At 42.5% G+C, this 22427-nt stretch overlaps 2 protein-coding genes across 11 annotated transcripts in view; one reads left to right on the top strand and one right to left on the bottom strand.

Moving 5' to 3' along the window:
- Positions 1-1182: 1182 nt before the first annotated feature.
- Positions 1183-14959, bottom strand: NME5 (NME/NM23 family member 5). 3 transcript variants are annotated; one of them, XM_029583517.1, is made up of 7 exons: positions 14834-14912; positions 13851-13934; positions 9827-9997; positions 7571-7776; positions 4660-4760; positions 3645-3763; positions 1183-1624 (listed from the first exon to the last, which is right to left on the bottom strand). In XM_029583517.1, exons 3-7 carry the CDS (start codon positions 9953-9955, stop codon positions 1538-1540), a joined length of 642 nt encoding a protein of 213 aa, XP_029439377.1. In that variant the 5' UTR covers positions 9956-9997; positions 13851-13934; positions 14834-14912; the 3' UTR covers positions 1183-1537. The 3 variants fall into 3 exon arrangements, with proteins under 3 accessions (XP_029439377.1, XP_029439376.1, XP_029439378.1); XM_029583516.1 differs by lacking the exon at positions 13851-13934 and having other exon boundaries at positions 14834-14959; XM_029583518.1 differs by lacking the exons at positions 13851-13934; positions 14834-14912 and adding an exon at positions 14401-14420.
- The window catches only part of HNRNPAB (heterogeneous nuclear ribonucleoprotein A/B), a 37572-nt gene continuing 29936 nt past the window's right edge, over positions 14792-22427 (top strand). For 2 of the 8 annotated variants that reach the window (XM_029583509.1, XM_029583508.1), the window contains exon 1: positions 21311-21522. In XM_029583509.1, coding sequence (XP_029439369.1) covers positions 21335-21522 — 188 coding nt within the window. In that variant the 5' untranslated portion in view covers positions 21311-21334. The other 6 variants (XM_029583513.1, XM_029583512.1, XM_029583511.1 and 3 more) reach the window with 6 other exon arrangements.

Raw genomic sequence — 22427 nt, 5'->3', positions numbered from 1 at the left:
TCTGTCACTGTTCACAATACAAAGGGCCTCATCCACTAAGGTTTTACTCCCATTCTGCGCTTCTGGAAGAGGTAGACAAGCTACAGCCCATGTTAGGGCAGCTGTGATATAGGTCTGGCCCACGTGGTGGCAGCTCGTAAAGGTTTGGCCACCCCCGGTCTATGGGAAATATGCTTAGTGAATGAGGCCCTAACTTCATTAAAATAACAAGAATGACCAATAAATCTAGGGGTTTAATCAAAAGCAAGCGTCCCTGCTTTTCAGCACTACAGCCTGGATAGCTCCTGGGTTAGGGAGATGGTCACATGGAAATGAATAGTGCTTTTTCAAAGAGGCTGAAAACCTACCCCTTCTTCGTTTTGCAATTTGAGGATTTTAATATTAGATTACGGGGCTGATTACCTAAAGTATTCTATCATGTAAATGGGCATCAGCACGCTTTACTAAACAGACCCCTTTTACTGTGTTATAATCGGCCATTAACACATCTTAATGAGTGTTACAGTGGTTCATTTTTAGCAGTCTAGTAAATCAGCTCCTATACTAGAAACTAGTATTTATTTATTTAAAATATTTTTTAGCCCGCCTATATTAACTTGATCATGCTAGTACAATAAAGTTGCCAAAACACATAGGCACAAAACTGGACAATGATAAAACAAGTACTTGCCAAAAGAACAGTCAACCATAGATCAAAACTTGGACAAAAACCTTACAGATGAATTTTCAAAGAATATGACAGTAAATGTAACATACTATCATAGCAATTTTCAAAAGCCATTTACCCGCATTAATTGCACTTAATGCAGGTAAATCCTATTGACAATTCAATGGCATATATTGTAGCAAATTTTCAAAAGCCCACTTACTGGGCCACCTTAAGGCACAGCCCAGAAGGGAATTCTGATTCCAGGGGATTAGGAGAGCAGACCCAGGAGGGAACAAATAGGCCCTGGGGTGGAAGAAGGCAGATGTCCTGCCGAGACTGTGAATGCTGGAAGACTTGATTTATGCTGCTGAGGTAAGCAGACTGTTTCTGTTATTCTGAATAATGCATTTTCTGTGGAGTTCAGACTGTTCTGTCCTCCAGACCCCTTCCAAAATCTAACACTGCTCGCAAGGCATGACAGTACCAAAGAAAGGCGAGTTAATGAAACAATCAATCAGAATGGCTCAAAATACTTCATCTTTTGATGTCAACATCCTTCATTTATTTGTGAAAATCAAAAATCAGAACTGGTTTCTACCTTCAGTTTAGTTTTTGTTAATTTGTTTTACCTGAATGACATATCCAGGCAGTCTACTGTATTTGTTGTATACTGTAAACAACAAATTATTTTAGTTTTGATATAAAATGCATCAAGCTTTTGTAAAAGATAGCCAAAAAAAAAAGTAAACATTCTGCAAACTAAGGACAGCATTAAAATATTTTTTAAATAACAAATATTCACTATAACAGATTAACTGTCATAAAAATGTCTTTTTTAATTTACTTAAAATATTTATGTAACAGTTGATCATTTTTTTCAGTCCTGTTTTATTCTTGAGGTTCTTCCACAATCACATTTTTCATTACCTTGGGTTTGTTAGGGTTATGATCAATCAGCCAGTCAGCAAGCCAAGTCTGCAAAAGAAAAGAAGAGCAAATGCCTTAGGTAAATTCTGACCAGCACCCATTAACAGAAACAAAATCCTGTAAAAGTTACTCAAGAATACCTAGTTACTACTGCAAATTATCCAATAGAACTTAAGTAGAGGCTGGTTACTCTAACCAATCCCAGTTCCATCGCCACTTATAAGAAGTAAAGTACATCGTTTCCTAGTTGTTTTAGCCAAGCCTTATATGTAACAAACAAAACATTTATAGGCCAATATTCAGTAAGCCAGTTAGAGGACAAGCTAATAACTTGTCCTGGAAATTCAGGCCTGGATTTATCAAAATGCGGTAAATATCACATGCGATGGGAAAAGGGGCGTGTTTTATGGTACTAGGGAGTTTATCACAATATTGCATTAATACCTATGCGAAGAGAGAGGGAGAGGGAGAGAGCAAGCCTAGCCATAATGCCCTCCTGACCCTAGATAGGTATTTATATCCCTATGGGAGGCCCACCTAGTGACTGGAGGTGAGGTTTAGGTATTAGTGTAGGGGGTTAGGGGCCACTTTGACATTCAATGTGAAACGTACGAACAGAACAGTGCTCTCTTGTGAACATTTGATGACCCTCGGAGTGAGGAAACTCAACCAAAGATGAGATTTGTGCAATGTTCTCTCAACCTAGCTTGTTGGACTCTCTACCTGGGTAACATCAAGCTAGGTTGCGAGAACATTGCACAAATCTCATCTTGGAGTGAGTTTCCTCACTCCGAGGGTCATCAAATGTTCAAAAGAGAGCACTGTTCTGTTCGTACGTCTCACACTGAAAGTCAAAGTGGCCCTTAACCCTCTACACTAATACCTAAACCTCACCTCCAATCACTAGGTGGGCCTCCCATAGAAATATAAATATGTATCTATGCTTCTGAAAAAGTTGTAGCTAAAATCGGCGTTAAAGCCGTGCGATAGGGCTTCACAAAACGGTAAACCCAGCCCACTCCTGCCCCTAATTCCTCCTCTTTTTCGGATTTGCATCGCACCATACGATATGGTGCTATCGCATGCGTTAAAGGCGTTTTTGCATGCGATAAGCCCTTAACGCATGCGAAAACACCTTAACACATTTTGATAAATGAGGGGGTCAGTTGGATAAACGTCTCACTGAATATCCTCTTATTAAAGTTATCCAGCTACCTGTAGCCGGATAACTCTAACTGGCCAAATTTTAAATATGTCCAAAGTTATCCAGCCTTGCGCGGATATCTTCAAAAGATATCCAGTTAAGTAGCGATCCTTTAAAAAAACATTGTGTGCCTCTTGGCCCAACTCTCAACCTCCATCACCACTAATTATTGCCCCCACTGCTTTCAGAGGCCCCCCCTGCCCCAAACCCTTCCAAACATGTAAAACCTGAAAGTAATTCTGTAAGTCCTCTCCCTCCTCTTTCCATACTCCTCAGCCCCCCCAGCACATTGATCGGCACCCTATTTCACTTGCAGGCCCGGTATCACTGAACAATGCAATCTTGGATGCTTCCAGCGTAGGTATGGGCAGCTGCACTGGAAGGGTAAGTTAACAGTGTAATTGCCCAGCCAGCCTGCCCTTCATTACTATTCTCTTGTCAGCCGAGGCCCCCCTTGTATTTGTCACACAGGTTTTTAAATTCTGTTACTGTTTTTGTCTCCACTACCAACTCCGGACGTGCATTCCGGGCATCTCCCATCCTCTCCATGAAAAAATGATTTCCCAACTCTGTTCCCGCATCTAAGCTCTTGGAGTTTCAGATCATGAAAGGTTCTACAACCTCCCTTCCATTGAAAAAAGGACTGCTTTTTTCAATGGAAGGGTCCATTGCTGTGCATCAACACCTTAGAGCTATTTAAATGCCATATCATATATCTCCCATTTCTCCTCTCTTCTAGGGGGATACATATCGAGATCTCATAGTGCTTATGGAGAACAAAAAAAAAAAAAGGTATTGTGAATGGCAACAAATAACACCAAGAAAAATGACAATAGAGCTAGCATTAATAGAGTTGGTACGTACAACTGGATCTGCTGGTTTCAGCTTGCACAGCTCTGTGAGTCCAACCAGAAGGGTAGGAATTACAAAGATGGCCAGAAAATCCTTTGCCGCTTGTCCAGCAGGAATTGGCTCAATAATTGCTGGAAGCAAAAAAAATATATATATATGCAACGTTATTTTAAAGCATTTTTATTCCTGTTTACAAAATAAAACAAATATCCTTATCGCTGCACTTTCTTTATATTAAGGCAGAAGAAAACCCTTTTACATATAATGTAATTTAAATTAATTTTATAATGTTTACACAAAGACTGAAAATGTATGTGCTGTGCTATTTTATTGTAATGAGCCTTTCTGAATACATATAACAAACTTCAGTAAAATTCATAAACTGAGCCCAGGACTATATGCCTTAAGCAAAAGAAAAAAATACTGGGCTGTTACTTCCCAATATAGACCGTTATGAAACCTGGGGTCACCTAGACACTTTTCATCCCATTCCACTTGAGCCCATCTTATCTCTATAAGAGAATCTTATATTCAGGTGACTGAAGACACCGGCTTCTTTCACAAATCCCCTTACAGTCCGTAAGAGCACATGCTAGTCCCGTTCAAAACATTTTTCTCTCTTGAAAAAAAAAGACCCCTCATTTGCCTTCTTTATCAAAATGAGGTACATGAGCTCTTTTTAATTTGATTGTGGGGTGGTGGGGGGTGTTTTCTCCTGCTCCCATGGGATCTGGAACAATGAACCTTCATTTGCAACTTCCTGGTGATTTCTCCCCTGCTTTATATCCCCTCCTGACTCACTTAGCCCATTCCATGCAGGTGACGGTCCTTGGGCCTTACATTCAGTCACTAGGGGGTCCCCCCACTGCACAGGGACATGGACTCTCTCCCTACAGGGGATGTGAATGCGGCCGAGAGAGCAGAAGACCTGACCCAGCTATCAAGCCCAGGCCCTCTCTTATTCGGATAAGAGAGTCCTGTAAACCTTCCATTACCACAAGAAGATATTATGCAGTTAGGAACTTACCTTCGGGAAACAGAAACCGAATTTCTCTTTCAGCTGAAGTAAAAGAGGAACTGCCGTGAACTGCATTCCTGAGGTCATCGGTCCCATAGATAGCTCTTAAGCTTAAATCAACAATTTGAACTTAGTCAAGTCTGTATTAAATCAATATGTTACTCATTTCTATTTCCCTGGATAGAGAGGATATTATCTATAAAAGCACATGGACATACATGAAAATAATGCGAGAGATAATAAATGTGGAACCTGGATACGTGCGATGTACTTAAGTTTATATATGCCTTTTTTGGGGGATTTATTCCTTGCTTGGAGATTTTGAATTAAAATGTGTAATACATATTTCAATATCAATCTAGATAAATGAGGCTTTACAGACAGAGAGCAGCTCTACTGCGCATGCGCGGAACAGATTGCGCTAAGCGCCGTGAGCGATGTGCTGACGTGCCGCCCCAAGGAAGAGATCGGACCAGGGTGTCACAGAGGGGAGGAGGAAAGGGCAGACGAGCCGCCGCTCCGAGAAACGGCTCCTCCGACAGGTTAACAGCCTGCGCCCGTCCCTCCGCCGCTGGGGAGGGGCTCAGGCTGTTAACCTGTCGGAGGAGCCGTAGGGACGGCCGGACCAGCACGCACAGGAGGAGGAAAGGGCAGAAGAGTCGCCGAGCCCGTCCAACGGGGGAAGAGGGGAGGGAGTTGGGACGCCCGGAGCAGATCTAAATCTCGCCCGTTTTAATCGTCCCGCAAAGGGACAACAGCTGGCCCTGTAGAAGAGAAAGTGGAGGAGGGCTGAGGGAAGGGATGTGGTGAGAGGGGAAAAAAAGGGAAGATGAGAGGAGATGGAAGGAAAAGGGAAGAGGGTATGAGTGAGTAAGTGGGAAGGGTAAGAAGTTGTGGAGAAGAGAGCGGCTCTGACCGACGGAATCTCGCCCGTTTGAACGGGCCTAACAGCTTGTAAATAAATAAAACAACAAATCAACATTAATTTGTATCGAAATTAAACAAGTACCACAAATGAAGAAACTTAAAATTGAAAGGGGAAAGAGGGAGCCAGCACCATTGGCTTTCAGACCCCCATGACCCCCTGCTGTCCCTACTCGACCGGGATAGCTTTGCCAGACCTGGGAGCAATTTGTCCACCAGATCTTCCAACTGCAGGTTTGGCACCTCCACCATCTGCAGGAGACAGAGAAACACTGCAGGTGACACAGTGTCTTATGTCTGTTATTGCAGAAAAGCATTTATTCTCCGTCTCCATCTGCTGATAGGGGAGAAAAACCATCCATCTGGACTGGTCTGGTGGATGATAAGGAAGTCAATAAATATGGAGAATCAAAAACAGAATGCAAAAAAAAAATACAAAATATCAATAAAGCATCAATAATTGTCATTCAGCAGCCTGAATGACACGATCTATGGTTTGGCGTTGAAATTGGTTTACATCACAAAAGAAAGGGATTCATGTGCAGTTCAAGCCCCTGAGGAAGAGGCATTCAAAACAGTGCAGTGTTGGGTTTTCTGTTTTTTTAAATCGAAGTTCCTTCACGCCTGTTCAACTCACTTTAAGGGGAAGTAACTTGCTATGAAATGGTTTTTACTTGTAATAAAAATTAAAAAAAAAAAAAAGTTATGGGCTCCTGATTAATCACCGTGGTTCTAGGACTAAGCAGGACCAGCAATGGATTGCTGAGGAGTGAAACTGAACATCTCTCTGCTGCACAGGTATGATAATTGGAGCAGACTGGGAGGGAACTGGGGGAGGCCTGACTGCTTCGCTGCACGTAATATTCGAAAATTCACCCCCCCCCCCCCCCCCCGTGCGCACCGCCTGCAGACGCGTACGCGGATTATAAAATCGGCATGACCTTGTATGCGCGCGCCGGGAACCGCATGCACATGGACGCGTGCTTCTTTTAAAATCTACCCCATATGGTATACCGCTCATCTTCGCCACCACATTATTTGCAATGACTTGCTTGCCCATTTGCCAAGTAACAAAATCTGGTTCCCCACACTGCCAACGGAACACTCTAATCTCACTCTGACAAGCTAATCATGTGCTGTGCATATTTTGTTGAAGATTACCTCCTGTCTGAAGAGTGATTTATTGGAATGACTGATTATCTAATCCCTAAGGGCTCTGAAGTTAAGAACATAAGAAATTGCCATGCTGGGTCAGACCAAGGGTCCATCCAGCCCAGCATCCTGTTTCCAACAGAGGCCAAAACCAGGCCACAAGAACCTGGCAAGTACCCAAACACTAAGAAGATCCCATGCTACTGATGCAATTAATAGCAGTGGCTATTCCCTAAGTAAACATGATTAATAGCCATTAATGGACTTCTCCTCCAAGAACTTATCCAAACCTTTTTTGAACCCAGCTACACTAACTGCACTAACTACATCCTCTGGCAACAAATTCCAGAGATTTATTGTGCATTGAGTGAAAAAGAATTTTCTCTGATTAGTTTTAAATGTGCTACTCGCTAACTTCATGGAGTGCTGCCCCCCCCCTCCAGTTTGGAAAATAATCAGAGGCTGCTACAAATTGTGTGTGATCTCAGTGAGCCTCCCAAAATATCCCCCTTTCAGCTATTTAATATGTAGCACCATCGTGCTACATATTAAATGTATACATTTATGTATGTAAAATCTACAGAATGTAATCAAAAACAAAAATATTTAAACCTACACATTTTTTGCACCATTGAGCAATTTGGGGGTTTACATCCATGCAAAGCAACATACATGACTAGAATCCTGTCTGGATTAGGGCCACAATATATGCTAACTAAAAACAAAAGTTACAGAACATAATTTACTATCCATTTCAAATCCTGATGATTAAATTTGACAGATACGTGACTTGTGGCACTATCGTCGTTTGTTTTCTAGATTTAATTTTATTGTAGCACGTTACCTGGAAGGATGCGTTTCCTTAGCCGTTATGCTGTTTGTTGGACCAATAAGTTCCTTCCAGAAGGTGATGGCTTTATATTTCGCTATGGTCAAAGCAATTATTGGTGCCGAGCTCATGAATGCAGTTAAACTAGGGAAAAACAGCTTTCCATAGTGATCTGCGTAGAAGTCACTACATTGTTCTGGGCTTAATTGAAGTTTTCTCTTCTACAAAACATTTAACCAAGACAAACAGCAAACTGTGTATGACCTCAGCATTTCATATATTCAGCATGCTTTCTTGCTTGTGAGAACTATGATACAGATAAGGAAACGGAATTTGATTACAGTAATATAGAATAAGCTCTGTTTTATAGACAGCAGAACACCGACTAGTTCTTGTTATCGATTTCTATGTATCAGTGTGGTGCGTGCAGAAGGTTCTCATGATGGGTGACACAGATGTGCCCTGATTTCTGTAGATTCATAACTGTAAATAGCAGCAGAATTAAAAAAAAGTGGTTTTAATTTTGATTTTAATTGTCAACTAACTTTTCTTAAAAGATGGTTTTGTTATTACTGCTGCTTTAAAGTAGCAGTCATCATGGGGGAAGGATGAACACATTTAAATATTCATTTGGAGAGGAGGAGCAGCCTAGTGGTTAGAGCAGTGGGTTACAAACCTTGGGGCAAGTCACTTCACCCTTCATTACCTCAGATCCGAAAAAAAACTTAGATTATGAGCCCTCTGGGGGCAGGGAAATACCTGCATGCAATCCATTCTGAAGTGCTTGAAAAGTGGAATATAAATCAATAATTAAGTGTGCATTCGAATATATCAGATGAATTTGCTTTGTACATCCCTTTGGACCGCAAAAGAGCCTTAGCGTATTACGAGCAATTAACTCTGAAATCCTCCCAGCTGTTCATCTCATAAGATCCCAAGTGACGAGGAAGAGCCGTTGCCAAATGCACCGTGTCTAACTGGTTGGCTGAGTGCAGTCATCCCTGCTACACCTCAGCAGAATTGAAAATCACGGCTCATCGAGTGAAAGTCATGGCTGCTTCTGTCGCACAAACCGCTTACCATGGTTGATTTTTTTTCTTCTAATTAATGTGACAAAGGAAAATGGGTCAAAAATACCAAATTTTTAAGCCATCCTGGTATCACAAAGAGTGCGTGGCAGCCAATATAATTCGGCAAAATGCACAATAGCGTCAATTATATATATGATTGAAGCTATCGTGCATTTTGCTGAATTTTATTGGCTGCCACGCACTGTTTATAATACCAGCACGGCTTAACAGTGTGGTGTTATCGACCCATTTTCTTTTGTTACATTAGTTAGATTTCTCTGAATGGGTTTTTTTAGCTTTTGAATTTTTGTGATTTCATCTTCTGCCCAACATTGTAGAAGAGAAGGCCGATCTTTGTGGATAAGTTTTGGTTTGTTTTTTTTTAAGTACCACTGAAAAGTGCTTTTATGGGGCTGCAGAGGCAGCAAGGCAACTTTAGAAGAATAAACCGAAGTAAAAATATATCAAATAAAGTCATTTTTAGGATTTTTAAAGGGAAAAAACAAATGTAAATCACTTCCATATTGTGCTTGGACAAAAAACGACTGAGGAGACTCATGAGGTAACGCCCATGTGGAAACTTCCACACATGTTCAATAGATATCAAAAGCTCCTCTAGCTTGGAGAGATGAGTCCGTTTGCTGCCGCCGGATGTCACCCACCCATGTCATGGCTAATTCAGCCTGCTTATCAACAGAAAAAAAATCATATTTTACGCATCCAATACAAGCACAAAGCGTGTTTTGTGCCACAAGGTGGAGAATGTGGAAGACGGGGACAGAGACCACGTGGAGAGTGTGAGGGGAGAGAGTGCACGCGCACACACCCCTCCCTCCACCCCAGTCCCCACGTACAAAGGGATGAGAAGACGGAGACAAAGTGGACAGTGCATAAATACACATTCTCTCACTGGCAGGGTTGACGCACGAAGCGAGTTAGGGCGCAACGCCTAGTACTTTCAGATCTTCTTAACTCACATTTCATCGTTAGGAAATGTTAGCATTGCTTTCCTTCACAGCTCTATTTTTTTTCCTGCAGCAGATAAAACCTAATTACACTTATTGAGACTGAATGCAGATTTAGGGCATATTAGGTAAGGGAGCAGAAAGGGTATTTCAGATCAGGAAAGGCAGGGTTAGAGGTGAATTTTCACTGAAGGTGTGTCAGAGTACAGTGTAAAGCAACACAACTGTAATTTTACCTGAATAATGGTGAATCCTGTTCGGAGGATTATATCTTCAATTTCTTCTGCTTTATGAATGGCATCTGGTTTAATTAGTGCCAGAGTTCTTTCTACATAAATCTGTGGTGGGGGCATGAATGGCTCCATTTTTATGCTAATTTTAATCCCAAGAGTTGCTTTATTTCAAAACTGCAATGACATAAAAATAATAATGTGAACTTTAAAAAGCATTTTCCATTCAAGCAGGATGACTGTGTGAATTTTTTTTTTTAAACCATTTTATGCTTCAGAAATAGTCGCCACTGGGGTAGATAGCCTAGCAGCAAGTTTCTGGTCACTGGGCTGTACAAAACCTTTAAAGAAACGGAGGGAAAAAAGGAGCAATTTTATAACTTACGAAAATGTAAAAGCCATAACAGAATCAAAATTGATAATCCGTTTTACTTTGGAATGACTATGAGCAGAGAAATTCTTTGCACTATGTGGTGAAAAATTGACTATGATAAATCATTCTTGCTTGCATACGAATGCACAAGATTAATTCTAAAAATGTACAGACAAGGACTACTTATAGCCAGGACCCTGGTCTCCAGCAAAATTTGACCCTTTCCATGGAATGGTCAGTCTCAGCAATATCCAAATTCAAGAAAGCATGGGACAAGCATAGGGAATCTCCAAGGGAGTGGCAGGGATTGTGGAGCTCAGTAGCTGTGGGATGGGAAGACTAGATAAGACCGTATGATCTTTTTTTTATCATAGTTCTATGTTTCTATTTTTCCCCTTATAAAATGCAAACCCAGTTACACATTGTGATGAAATATCTGGCCGATTAGCCACATATTGGCTTATTAGACTATGAACTGGCATAGTATTTTCTATGGCCTAATTTAAATGGGTGACATCAATACAAAGATATTCTGTTTATTTTGTACAGGATGGATTCATCACAATTGCAGCCGCGCTGTCATTAAAGTGTGGTGACCAATCACATACAGCCACATTGGACACACTGTAAAAACTATGATGTTGGACTTTGGATTTAATGGCGTTGGAAAACAGACAGCAGAATGCTACTGACCAGACTAAAACAAGGCAGTGAATTTGACGGTAGTATAAATGACATATTGCTGAACTGTGGGGATTACATTGGTTTAAGATTAAGGTATATTGATTTTAAATTGTTTTCATAGATTATCTAGAATTTGTATTTTTAATCATGCAAATAAAACCTTAGCACTTAGCTTTAAACAGGTTAATCTTCCCCATAATAGATAACACAAGGTCCCACGCCTGACACTAACCCAATGTTTCAAAATCAGCGTCTGCATCAGGGGCACATAAAAGCAGAAATCAGTTCTTAAATATACACATGGTCGAAAAAGGAAGCAAAATAAAACGACGAGTCTTGACAGCTCTTAGCAAAAATGTATAACACAATTATATAAAGTGTACTCTCTCTTTGGCGATAAAACATGAACAAAATCAATAAAAACAAAAAATGTTTGTTGTACCATCTGTCAAATATACCACCAGTGAGCATTTATCCAAAGAAGTGTTAAACAAACAAAAGGATTTTTGCTTACAAACTTGCTTGATAAGAAGACAAAGAAGCATGGTCCTGCACAGCATGAATGTTTTAACCAACAGGAGCAGCATTGGATAAATATCTTAAATACGGAATCTCCCTATGGATTGAATGAATCCATTGAATAGTGCACTGTAAATTCCTGTACTATTTCTTGATTACTGGATGCCATATTCTTTTATATTCTCTTTTGAGGAACCCTAGTCTGTCAAATTAAGACTGACTGAGCCTATCACCTTTTCCCACCAAATAGTTTCCTTTTCAAAATGGCAGTGGTGTCTGACACTCATGTGTAAGCATTCTTGCTGTACAAAAGGATGCTGATTTATCTTTTTATCAAGAAAGTTTGTAAGCTCCATCTGCACTTTATATCAGAAGCAATATCCAAGCAATTGAAATGCAAGGGACATGGGGTAGGGAAGAAGCATTATGGACTAGTCTGAAAAAAGATGCTACTGCTTCCATTTATATTGGTGTGGTCTATAGGCCTCCAATTCAGATGGAAGAGCTGGACAGAGATCTGATGGAAGACACTGAAAAGATGGGCAAGAAGGGAGAAGTGTTGCTCGCTGGAGATTTTAAGCTGCCAGATGTAGACTGGAGTATCCCTTCCGCGGAATCTACGAGAAGTAGAGAGATAGTGGATGCCCTGCAAGAGGCTCTGCTCAAAGCAACTGGTAATGGATCCCGTAAGGGATGGTGTAATCCTGGCCCTAGTGCTCATAAATGGGGATAATGTCCATTATGTCCGTACAGGTGCCCACCTGAGTGCAAGTGATCATCAGATGGCATGGTTTGATACTGCGAATAAGCTGCAAAGAAGTCACACGAAGTCCCGAATTTTGAATTTCAAATATATGGACTTTGACAAAATGGGGATGTACCTGGAGGAAGAACTAGAAGACTGGGAGAAAATGGGTGAGGTGGAACAACAGTGGGCTAAATTAAAAGGAGCTATTACAAAGGCAACAAATCTATATGTTAGAAAAGTAAACAAAAGACGAAAAAGAAACCAATTTGGTTCTCAAAAAAAGTGGCTGCAAAATTAAAAGGCTAAAAGATCAGCGTTCAAGAAGTATAAAGGATCCCAAAAAGAGGAACACAGGGAACAATACCTGGTGAAAATAAGGGAGACGAAGAAAGAAATCAGAAAAGCAAAATGTCAAGCGGAAGAAAGGACTGCCCAAAAGATAGAGAGATTACAAAACATGTTTCAGATAGATAAGAGAAAGAAGGAAAGCCCGAAGTGGGATAGGGAAATTGAAAGGTGACGAGGAGCAATGTGCCGAGACAAACAAGGAAATGGTGGAAATATTAAACAAATACTTCAGTTCTGTGCTCACTAAAGAAGACCCTGGAGAAGTACTGTTGCTGGCTGACAAGACCGTAGAAGGGAATGGGCTAGACAACTCCTTTTACAGAAGAGTATGTAGGAAAACTGAATGTGGACAAGTCCATGGGGCCAGTTGAGGTACATCCTAGGATATTATGAGAACTTAGCGATGTCCTGGCAGAACCGCTAAATGACCTGTTCAATAGATCCCTGGAAACGAGAGTGGTGCCGTGAGATTGGAGAAGAGCAGTTGTGGTCCCGCTTAATAAGAATGGTAGCAGAGAGGAGGCTGGAAACTACAGGCCAGTTAGCCTCACTTCAGTGGTAGGAAAATTAATGGAGATGCTGCTGCTACACCAAGTTGCTACACCCGAGGCAGCATGGATTCACCAGAGGAAGTTCCTGTCAGACAAATCTGATTTTTTTGATTGGGTGACTAGAGAGCACAGGGGTGATATGCTCGCGCCTATTGGTGCTGTCAATGAGACGTGCAGCAGCATTCATCAATAGTTGAAAAGGTCTTAAGAGTAGCAGCAGGTAGGCCCAAGTGATTGGAACTGCAATAGTCTACAATGGGAAGGATAGAAACTTGAACCACTATGCGGAAATCTGCTTTATCCAACAGATGTTTAAGACCACAGAGTATGCAAAGTTTGAAAAATCCTGTTTTAATTCTGTTTTGGACAGACACCTAAATTCCAAATGCAGGAGTTAAGAGAGAATGAGATGGGGGGACGAAAGCTGATGTGCATGGACCAAGAGCGGGATCTTGGGGTGATAGTTTCTAGCAATCTGAAGATGCCGATGCAATGTGACAAGGCGATAGCTAAAGCCAGAAGAATGCTGGGCTGCACAGAGAGGAATAACCAGTAAGAAAATGGAGGTGGTAATGCCCATCGCTGATACAGATGCTGATTTCAAAACACTAAGTCAGTGTCAGACATGAGATCTTGTGCTATCTCTTATGGGGAAGATACCCATTTAAAGCTAAGTGCTGAAGTTATTTGCACTGCTAATAAAACAATAAATAGAGTATGTGACTTATGATGATAATGCCTGGCACATATAATGGACATTCTTCACGTTTTGCAGCCCAAACCAGACCAACGGGGATTTACTCCTACCAGCAGAGGGAAGCAAATCCCTTTGCCTTCATGGCAACTCTATTACGTGGTCCTGTCAGTAGTCTTCTGTCTCCAGCAGAAGGTCTGACAAAAGGGAGAAAAAAAAAAAAGAAATAAAAAAGCAGGAGCAGCAGCCTCGAACTCTAACCCCCCAGAAAGTGGGTAGCGTTCCTCCCTCATAGGCCGGCGTTGAGTCAGGGGATTGTATTCAGGGGCTGCTGGCGGGGTCTGCTCTTCCCTGCCCCCCAGGGCAATCCGAGTCTTGGCCTGGGGATTTCCCAGCATCTGGAGTAGTGGCGAGGGAGGCCTCGGCCCAGGTTCCCCCTTCTCCCTTGGTGCCAGGGGGGACATGCAGGTGGTGCAGTGCACGCCAAGCATCGCAGTAAATGTTTGCAGGGGGCAGCAAAAAAGCCAGCAACAGCCCTGCAGGTAACATATGGAGGTGAGCTTGGACAGTCTTTGTAATCAGGTAGTTAATGCCCAAAGAAGTGGGACTCTTTCTGCATCTTCAGGCCACATGTTCTTGGTCTGCGATCGCATCTTTTCATACCTGTATCTTCTCTCTCTCCATACATACATAGTACAGCTTAGTACACTTCGGGGGGGGGGGGGGGGGGGCAGGAGCGGGGTCTCCTTTACCACTAGGTCTAGCTTTCTAGCATCGAGCTTTCTTATTGGCTGGGCTGGGAACGAAGCATGCAGGTAAGAAAGAGTGACCTGCTAATTAGAAGGGGGAGCCGGGGGGGGGCGAAGCTTGATTGATTTACGTTCCCCCCACAACCAATAAGGGCTTTCCATCATCGTTTCAGGTCCCCACCGAGCAGTACAAGGAAGGGAAGCTCCGCCGTGAGCTCGCTCCCTACTTAACAGTAGTTTACGGCCAACCGCCTTCCCCGCGGGAAACGCCTCTGGATCCCTCTCCCCCCCAAGAGGCTCCTTGGGAGGGGGGGCGAAGGGTACTCAAGGCCCCGGAACGCGCTCACCTGACTTGGCCGAAGCTTCAGCGCCCGCCGAGGCAACGCTCGCGCGTCCCGCCCCAGGCCGCCGGCGGTTGCTAAGTAACCGACGCACGGTGAGTAAGGACGTCACGCGTACGGCGAGCGTCGGGCGGTTGTGGCTCGCTCAGCGGGGGCATCTCTGTGTGTGGTGAAGAGAACATGAGGTAGGGGCGAGCGTTCCTGAAGTCTGTGAGAACCGTGGTTTTGTCGTGGACTAACCCTGCGCTTTTCCGGTGGGGATGTCACGTGCAAAAGCCCTGATAAAAACGACATTTCGCTTTTCAGCCCTCTCACTTTCTGGTAAGGGCTTCCTTAGAAAGCTATCGAGTTCGTTGGGGGGGGTTGTTTTCTTTTGGAATTTGCTTCCCACCGTTATAAAACATATTTTCTTATCGCATAAAAAGGATTCTCCCTCCCTGCCGACGGGGTTTTGTCTTAACAGAGAAGGGGGGAGAGTTTAATAAATCGGACCCAGTACGAGTCCGTGGCAAGCAGTGCGGCGTAACCTTTATTCCGCTGACAGCCTGCCTTTCGATTTGTGAGTTTCCCGTTGGGTGCTCAGCCCTGGGGAAGGCGATGTCCCTTTAAAGCCCGACTTGGTCATTCTTAGGGGGGGGCCTTCCTCCACTCATTTCCCCAGACGAGATCTGGCACCGCCGCCGGGAAGAAGTCTCGACTCCCTTTGGCAGCCGTTAAATAAAACTGTAAACCCCCAGTTTTTGTAACGGATCTGAGGGTACAGAGATTTATTTCCCGGGGAAAAGGAAGGTGAAAAGTTCGCAGGTCAGTGTTTCCCAAATGGCTCCTCTCATCCAGTATCGCTTGAGGCCGAAGCCTCCTGGTGGGTTTATTTTTATTTTTTTTTGCTCGCCTCCTAAGACTGTTGGCATTCGTTTCTTTGCAGTATCTTAAGTTAATGACTGAACCTTTTGTCAGGCTGTTCTGCACTGAAAACAAGTGAGTGAAACAAAACTACAACAAAGGATGTGTCCGGTTGTTCTGGAATTTATAAAAATAGATGACTATAGAAAATAAAAACAAAAAACCAGTTTGAAATTCTCTTAGGATATGGTATAGCTAGTCTGTAATATCGGTTAGCTGAAAGTTGTGGGCACTGGGGCCAATTGATTACTCTTGATAAATGTAGCTAAAGATTTTAAAGAATGCAAAGTGACATTACTGGTTTTTAATTTGTGTTTTCTCTTACTTTCAAAACAAAGTATTGCAAGTTATTCAGTTAATTTAAGATCGAATTTAAAAGTTGTGGGTGTGTTCTCTTCTCTTCTGGCCCCCAATATTTTCCTCTAATGTTTTGGACTTTATTTGCATTTGTTTCCTCATCCTTTTATTATCGCTCTGGTCTAGTCCATCCATTGTAGTGAGTCTTCTGTCTGAAAAGAATCTGGCATTAAGTGTGCCCTAGAGTCAGATGGTGGATATTACTGCTGGGGCTCCTACGATATAAACCCTGATATCACAGCATCCTTGAAAGTTGGAACATCATGAATAATGGAGAAATATAAAGGAAAAGTTAAAAAAACAAAAACAAAAAAACCCCCCAATGTTCCCATAGCCTTCCTGTTTACTTTACAGACAGAGGAGGATACCTAGCACAAGATTATGGCAGTCCCAGTGCATGAGATCCTTATGGAGTTGCTGATGAAGATTTACATAAAACCCGCTCTCGGTGGCTCCCATTAACAAGAAGGTGGATGCAATTTACCTCATCCAAAAAGCTCCAGGATTTGACAAGCATCAGCTGCCACACAGAAATGACGGCGAAAAGGACCAAATGGTTCATCCAGTCTGCCCAGCAAAGCTTATGATAGTATCTGTCTTGCTGTGCAGGTTACCTTCATATTTATCAATTTCCCAAGCCTAAAAGTCAGGGGCCTCGTTTACTGTATGAATGCAATTCCCGGTTACCACCAATATTTGCTTTCTGCTTTAATGGCAGAAGTTGCATCAAAAGTATCAGGCTTGTTGGTTAAGGATAGTAAATGCCGCACCAGCAAGTTACCCCCATACTTATTTGTTTCCCCAGACTGTAAAAGTCTGGGCCCTTGTTGGTTGCTATCTGAATCCCATTCCTTTTTTCCCTTGCTGTTGAAGCAGAGCGCAATGATGGAATTGCATTAATGGTATGTAGGATTATAGATTCAGTATTTATCACTGCACCGGCAAGTTACCCCCATGCACTCTTTTCTTCATTTCCATCCTCTAGTTTTTAGGGATCCACAGTGTTTATCCATTGCCCCTTTTGAATTCTTTCACTGTTTTCATCTTCACCTCCTCCTTTGGAAGGGCATTCTAGGCATTCACCACCCTCTCCTTGAAGAAATATTTCCTGACATTGGTTCTGAGTCATCTTCCCTGAAGTTTCATTTCTTGACCCCTAGTTCTACTGATTTCTTTCCAACTAAAAAGGTTTGACAATTGTGTATCATTAAAACCTTTCAGGTATCTGAAGGTCTGTATCAGTTGTGGTCAAGTGCCTTTGGACCCATTTCTTGATGACCCCAGGAAAGGATCAGAGGGCCATTGATATGCTTGCGAGGAACACTGTTCAGGGAGCTATGCTTATTGCCTGCATAGCAGCTTACCAGCTCTTCTTGGACCAGTACATGTGGGACATCCTGAAATGGGCAGGAGGTGGCCAAGCAGCAACCTCAGCAGCAGCAAGATACCCTCTAGTCATTGGTGCATAAGGGTCTGGAGTGTGGAAAACACAGGTTCCACTCTACCTACGATGTTCTTGAGGCAGCATCAAGAGTCTCTGCTGCAGGGATCCGTGCCTGCAGACTTGCCTGGCTGTGGGCCTCTGATTTCCATCAAGAAGTGCAGGAAAGACTTGCTGATGTAGCGTCCACAGGAGAGAATCTTCAGAGATAAAGTGAAGGACGCCGTGGAGCAGATCTGTGCTTACCATGTGAAGCTCTAGCAGCTCTCAGCAGGCACTCAAGACTCAGCTTCCTCATTCAGGATGTCTTGGTCCCATCCACTACAGTAGGCCCCTTGTAGCTGCCCAAGGCATCAGAGTGCCACAGAGCCCCAAATGGCACCTCAGTCAACACTTGGAACTGGGTTTTGATTGAATCAAAGAGGGTATAGCCAAGCCCAGGATACCTGTGGCAATGGACCTTCTGGTTGGGGGAAGGCTGCAGATATATGTGAGCCAATGGCCCAGTATAACCCTGGACCAGTGGATCCTTTCCATCATTCACAGAGGGTACAAATTAAACGAGTGCCCCACCAAATCGCCCTCTTGAACCTGTTTTTAGAGACTGGTAGTGCAACAGGAAGAGCTTCTGTCAGAGCTATCCTCCCTCTTAATGGCCAAATTGGTTGAACCCGTTCCACAAGGCAGAGAGGGTGAGGATTTTACTCCTAAGTACTTCCTGATTCCAAAGAAAATGGGAGAACGCCCTCCCATCCTAGCCCTAAGGGCCTTAAACAAATTTCTAAAAAGAGAAAAATTCAAGATGGTTTCCCTGGGAACCTTGATCCCTTTCCTACAAAAAAGGGGATTGGTTATGCTCTCTTGATCTAAAAGATGCATATACTCTCATCGAGATCTTCCCACTGGAAGTATCTCCGATTTTTGTGGTGGGAAAAGACATTTCCAGTACTACGTTCTGCAGTTTGGGCTGGCATCTGCCCCATGAGTCTTTACAAAATGCCTGGACATGGTGGTGGCACACCTTCGCAGACTGGGAGTTAACATTTTCCCATATCTGGACAATTGGCTGGTTAAGAGCCAAAGAGTCCATGTGCTCAGGCATTTGTGTCCTGGAGTCAAGTTCGTCATCAACTACCCCAAGTCCCATATCAGCCAGTTACCTCAATTGGACTGCTAGACAAGGCTCAGGCCAAGGCCTTCCTGCTGCAGCAATAGGCCATCACCTTGATGACTATTGAGGCGGAGATTCAGAAGAGCCAACAGGTATCGGGACCTTCAATGATACAATTTTTTTGTACCCTTCCCCAGATATGTCTCAACACAATCCTGTCCCGGAGGTCTACAAACAATTCCTTAGACTTCACGGCTTTGATTTTGCTCTGATATGCCTTACCAAATCATATCCAATCAATTGAATCTGCCACAGGTAGACTCCAAGTTGGAGAAACATTTCAAGGATGCATCTGAGCTCTACTTTGTGACATAGCAAAGGGTCTGAATGCTTATGTAAATGTGGTGGGTTTTTTTTTTATTAATTTGCACAAACTTGATTTTGCTTTGTCGTCATGTGGTATTGTGTGAATATTGAGAAGAGAAAAATGCATATTCATTTTAGAATAAGGCTATAATATAACATGTGTAAAAAAAAAAAGTGAAGGGGTTTGAATCCTTACTGAATGCACTGTTATTTGTAGGTAAGAGAAACTTGAACTGTATGTGGAAGTAGACAAGGAGCCAATGTAGTGACTTGAGAAGAGGGATAGTGATGCTGAAGGAAGATGCATCATGTAGCTTAATTTTGAATAGACTGCAGTGGGAAGCCCTCCAAAAGCAAGTTGTACTCTAAGCTGGAGGTGATAAGAGTGGATAGGTGTTTTGCTAACAAGCTTAGAAAGGAAGGGACAGACTTTAGCAATGTTTTGAGTGTGCTTAGAAAAGAGGTATTTAAGATGTCCCTTGGCCCATAACCTTGGGGTTAACTAACTGAGCATGAGTGACATTTACAGAGAAAAAAAGGGAAGGGGTGAAATAGATTTGGGGGGAAAAACAAGTTCTGTTTTGGACATCCAAGCAGCTATGTCAGACAAGCAGGCAGAGATTTGGAACTAGATTCCTGGTGAAATTTCTGGCATAGAGAGGAAGATTTGGGAGTCATTAGTATAAACATAACATTCAAAACTGGGTGACCAAAATGATAAACCTTGGAAGAGTTCCCCTATGAAGAAAGGCTAAAGAGGGTAGGGCTGCTCAGCTTGGAGAAGAGACAGGGGGGGGGGGGGTGATAGAGGACTTCAAGATCTTGAAAGGTCTTGAATAGGTAAATGTGAAACAGTTGCTTACTCTTTTGGATAATACAAGAATTAGAGGGCACTCCATGAAGTTAGCAAGTAGCACATTTAAAATCAGATATTTTTTTTTTCACTCAATTCCAGAGCTTAACTGTGAATATGTTGCCAGAGGATGTGGTTAAGGCAGCTAGTATAACTGGGCTTTAAAAAAAAGTTTGGATAAGTTCCTGGAGAAGTCCATAAACTATTATTCAATAGGAATAGTCATTGCTTGTTGCCGGCAATAGTCACACGAGCTCTATTTAACGTTTGTGTACTTGAGACTTGGATTGGTCACTGTTGGGATACTGAGCTTGATGGACCCCTAGATCCAAGAGAGCAGAAATATGTAGAGATTCCCTGGGATTACGCTGTTTAAATAAGAACTTGGCTTTAGTAGGTTTTGAATTTTATTACATCAACACAAATATAATCAAAAGATGGTGAAGCTCATGACCCTTTGCAGGTTTGGGGGTTAGCTGTCAAAGATGTGGTTTTAAAAACTCGTGTCCTACGTCTTAGAAAAGGAGCGGTACAGTTGTATGAGTTAGTGCACAGTAAACTAAATCAAACAAGTGTGGTAATTGGAACGGTCCTAGTATCCATCCTAGAGTTTTGACAAGCTGACAATTTCTCCTAGTCAGAAGGGCGGTGGAAGGAGAGCGGCCTGAGGGCAAAAAGGGACATATACACAGAAGCTGAATACCCCAGTTCCCCTCCGTTTTTACTAGGCTCTTCCGCCTGTGGTCTACCAAGTCTTTGCAATGGTGTGTATAACATCCAAACAGTGTGCAATATCCGCGTTCACCGTCTGCTTGCTACAGGCCGCTACCGGGGCAGCTCTTGACGTCACGGCGCCGCACGCCTCGGAGGCCCTAGCACGCAAGTAGGGGAGGATAGAATGAGGCAACGAAACCGCCCTTAGCGTTTTCCATCCAATAGACACGCCCGATCAATGTAACTGACATCTCTCTTCGGTCAACCAGCGGGTATCTTGTTTTAAAGTGACGGCGTTCCGGCTGTATAAAGGCCGCCACGAGCTGGCATTATTGGGAGAGTCCATCTTGAAGGAATTAAACGTTCGTACAGTCTTGTGTAAGCTGCGTGGAAATGCGCTCTCTTATTCTTACAAATAATGTTACACAATACATAAGGACATTATGTATTTTGTATTTATTTAATAATATATTTGCTTCGACCCGGTGAGAAAAAAAATCATAATGCACTTTCTGTAGGGGGATTTTTTTTTATTTATCGTTGGACAGTGATCGGATGTTTTTGTTTTTTTAAAAAGCTGTAAATGAAGGGTTGGATGTTAAGGCGGCCGTGGTCGTTTATAGCCCGGCGGTACACTACAGCGTTTGTCGCTGAGATTGGTGTGGGTGAGGCCTAGTCTCGGCCCGCGGGAATCCTCTTCCTTATCGCCTGCTGGTTTCTCTCCTCTCCTCTGTGCAGGTGTTCGATCGGTCCCCAAGCAAGATGTCAGACAGTGAGTTCATGGAAACTACCGAGAATGGGCACGAGGCGGCGGAAGCTGGCGACCAAGCGGCAGAGGCCGCTGCGGGTGAGGGCCAGAACGGCGGAGAAGGGGATCAGATTAACGCTAGTAAGAACGAAGAGGACGCAGGGTGCGTAGCTGATAACTTCTCCCCTTTAAACAAAATAATGTAAGGGTTTTTCTACGTTTTATTACCGTATCTAATATTTATGACTTTGGGGTTGAGCGGGAGCTGAGAAGGGAGACAATGAGCTTGGAACACCTCCTTTGTTCCGATTTCTTTTGTTGGCGCCATGTGGTGGTTGGGAGAGGGGGGGGGCAGTACATTTAAATTCTAGTTTAATCATTTTAAAATATAGGTATGTTAATATCGAATGTTGAATTAATTTTGTTAGGGGTCGCTTTGAGATGTGCTTTCTGCGATATTAAATTTAAAAAAATGTTTAGTTTTATTGATTTGTCTTTTCCTTTTTCTGCCTAGAGCAAAGAATTAACAGCCTAGAAAATTGGTTCTATTTTAAGTTTTTGTCATGGAGTCTGCTTCAATATTAATATTAAAACGTTTATAACCTACACCTTGAAATCATTCCGAGATTTATAACTTATGTACTAGGGTGTTTTTCTTAATTCTGTAAACAAATGACATTCAGTTTGTATGATATGTGTAGCCTAGCTGCCATTATAGAAAAGGCCCGATGTTGGCTTTGTGACAATTGTTTGTTTTTATTGAGAAATTCATTTTCTCTTAAATCTGTGAATATCTGTCTTATTGAGTTATTTTCAGTGTTAAATAAGTTTGGCTCATTTAAGGACTGAATTCACAACACCTCTAAAGCTATTTAACTAAGAGAAAGTAATTTTGTTTTAATTGTGAAACCAGTATTGCTGCTTAAGTATTCATATATAGCCATTTTCTCACTTTTCTTGCTGTCTTCTAAGTTCTAAAATTTTATAATTAACCATTTTTTTTCAGCTTAAAAGGTTATCTTTATACACTCATATTTATTCTAAGTCCGTAAATGAGTGTTATAGTGGCACACTTAATTCCAGTGATGTTCCACAAACTCGTGTGTT

Source organism: Rhinatrema bivittatum, chromosome 18 (genome assembly GCF_901001135.1).
Source record: "Rhinatrema bivittatum chromosome 18, aRhiBiv1.1, whole genome shotgun sequence".
NCBI classification, from domain to species: Eukaryota; Metazoa; Chordata; class Amphibia; order Gymnophiona; family Rhinatrematidae; genus Rhinatrema; species Rhinatrema bivittatum.
The sequence above is the reverse complement of the archived record's forward strand: the minus strand, read 5'-3'. Positions and strand labels throughout refer to the sequence as shown.

What these genes read in the sequence shown, in the direction of transcription:
- NME5 (XM_029583516.1), bottom strand. Translation starts at nt 9,955, where the DNA reads ATGGAGCCATTCATGCCCCCACCACAGATTTATGTAGAAAGAACTCTG. An exon ending in CAGGATTCACCATTATTCAG is followed by an intron (nt 7,777 to 9,826) that starts GTAAAATTACAG and finishes AATGTTTTGTAG; the next exon opens with AAGAGAAAACTTCAATTAAG. An exon ending in TCGGTTTCTGTTTCCCGAAG is followed by an intron (nt 3,764 to 4,659) that starts GTAAGTTCCTAA and finishes TTTTGCTTCCAG; the next exon opens with CAATTATTGAGCCAATTCCT.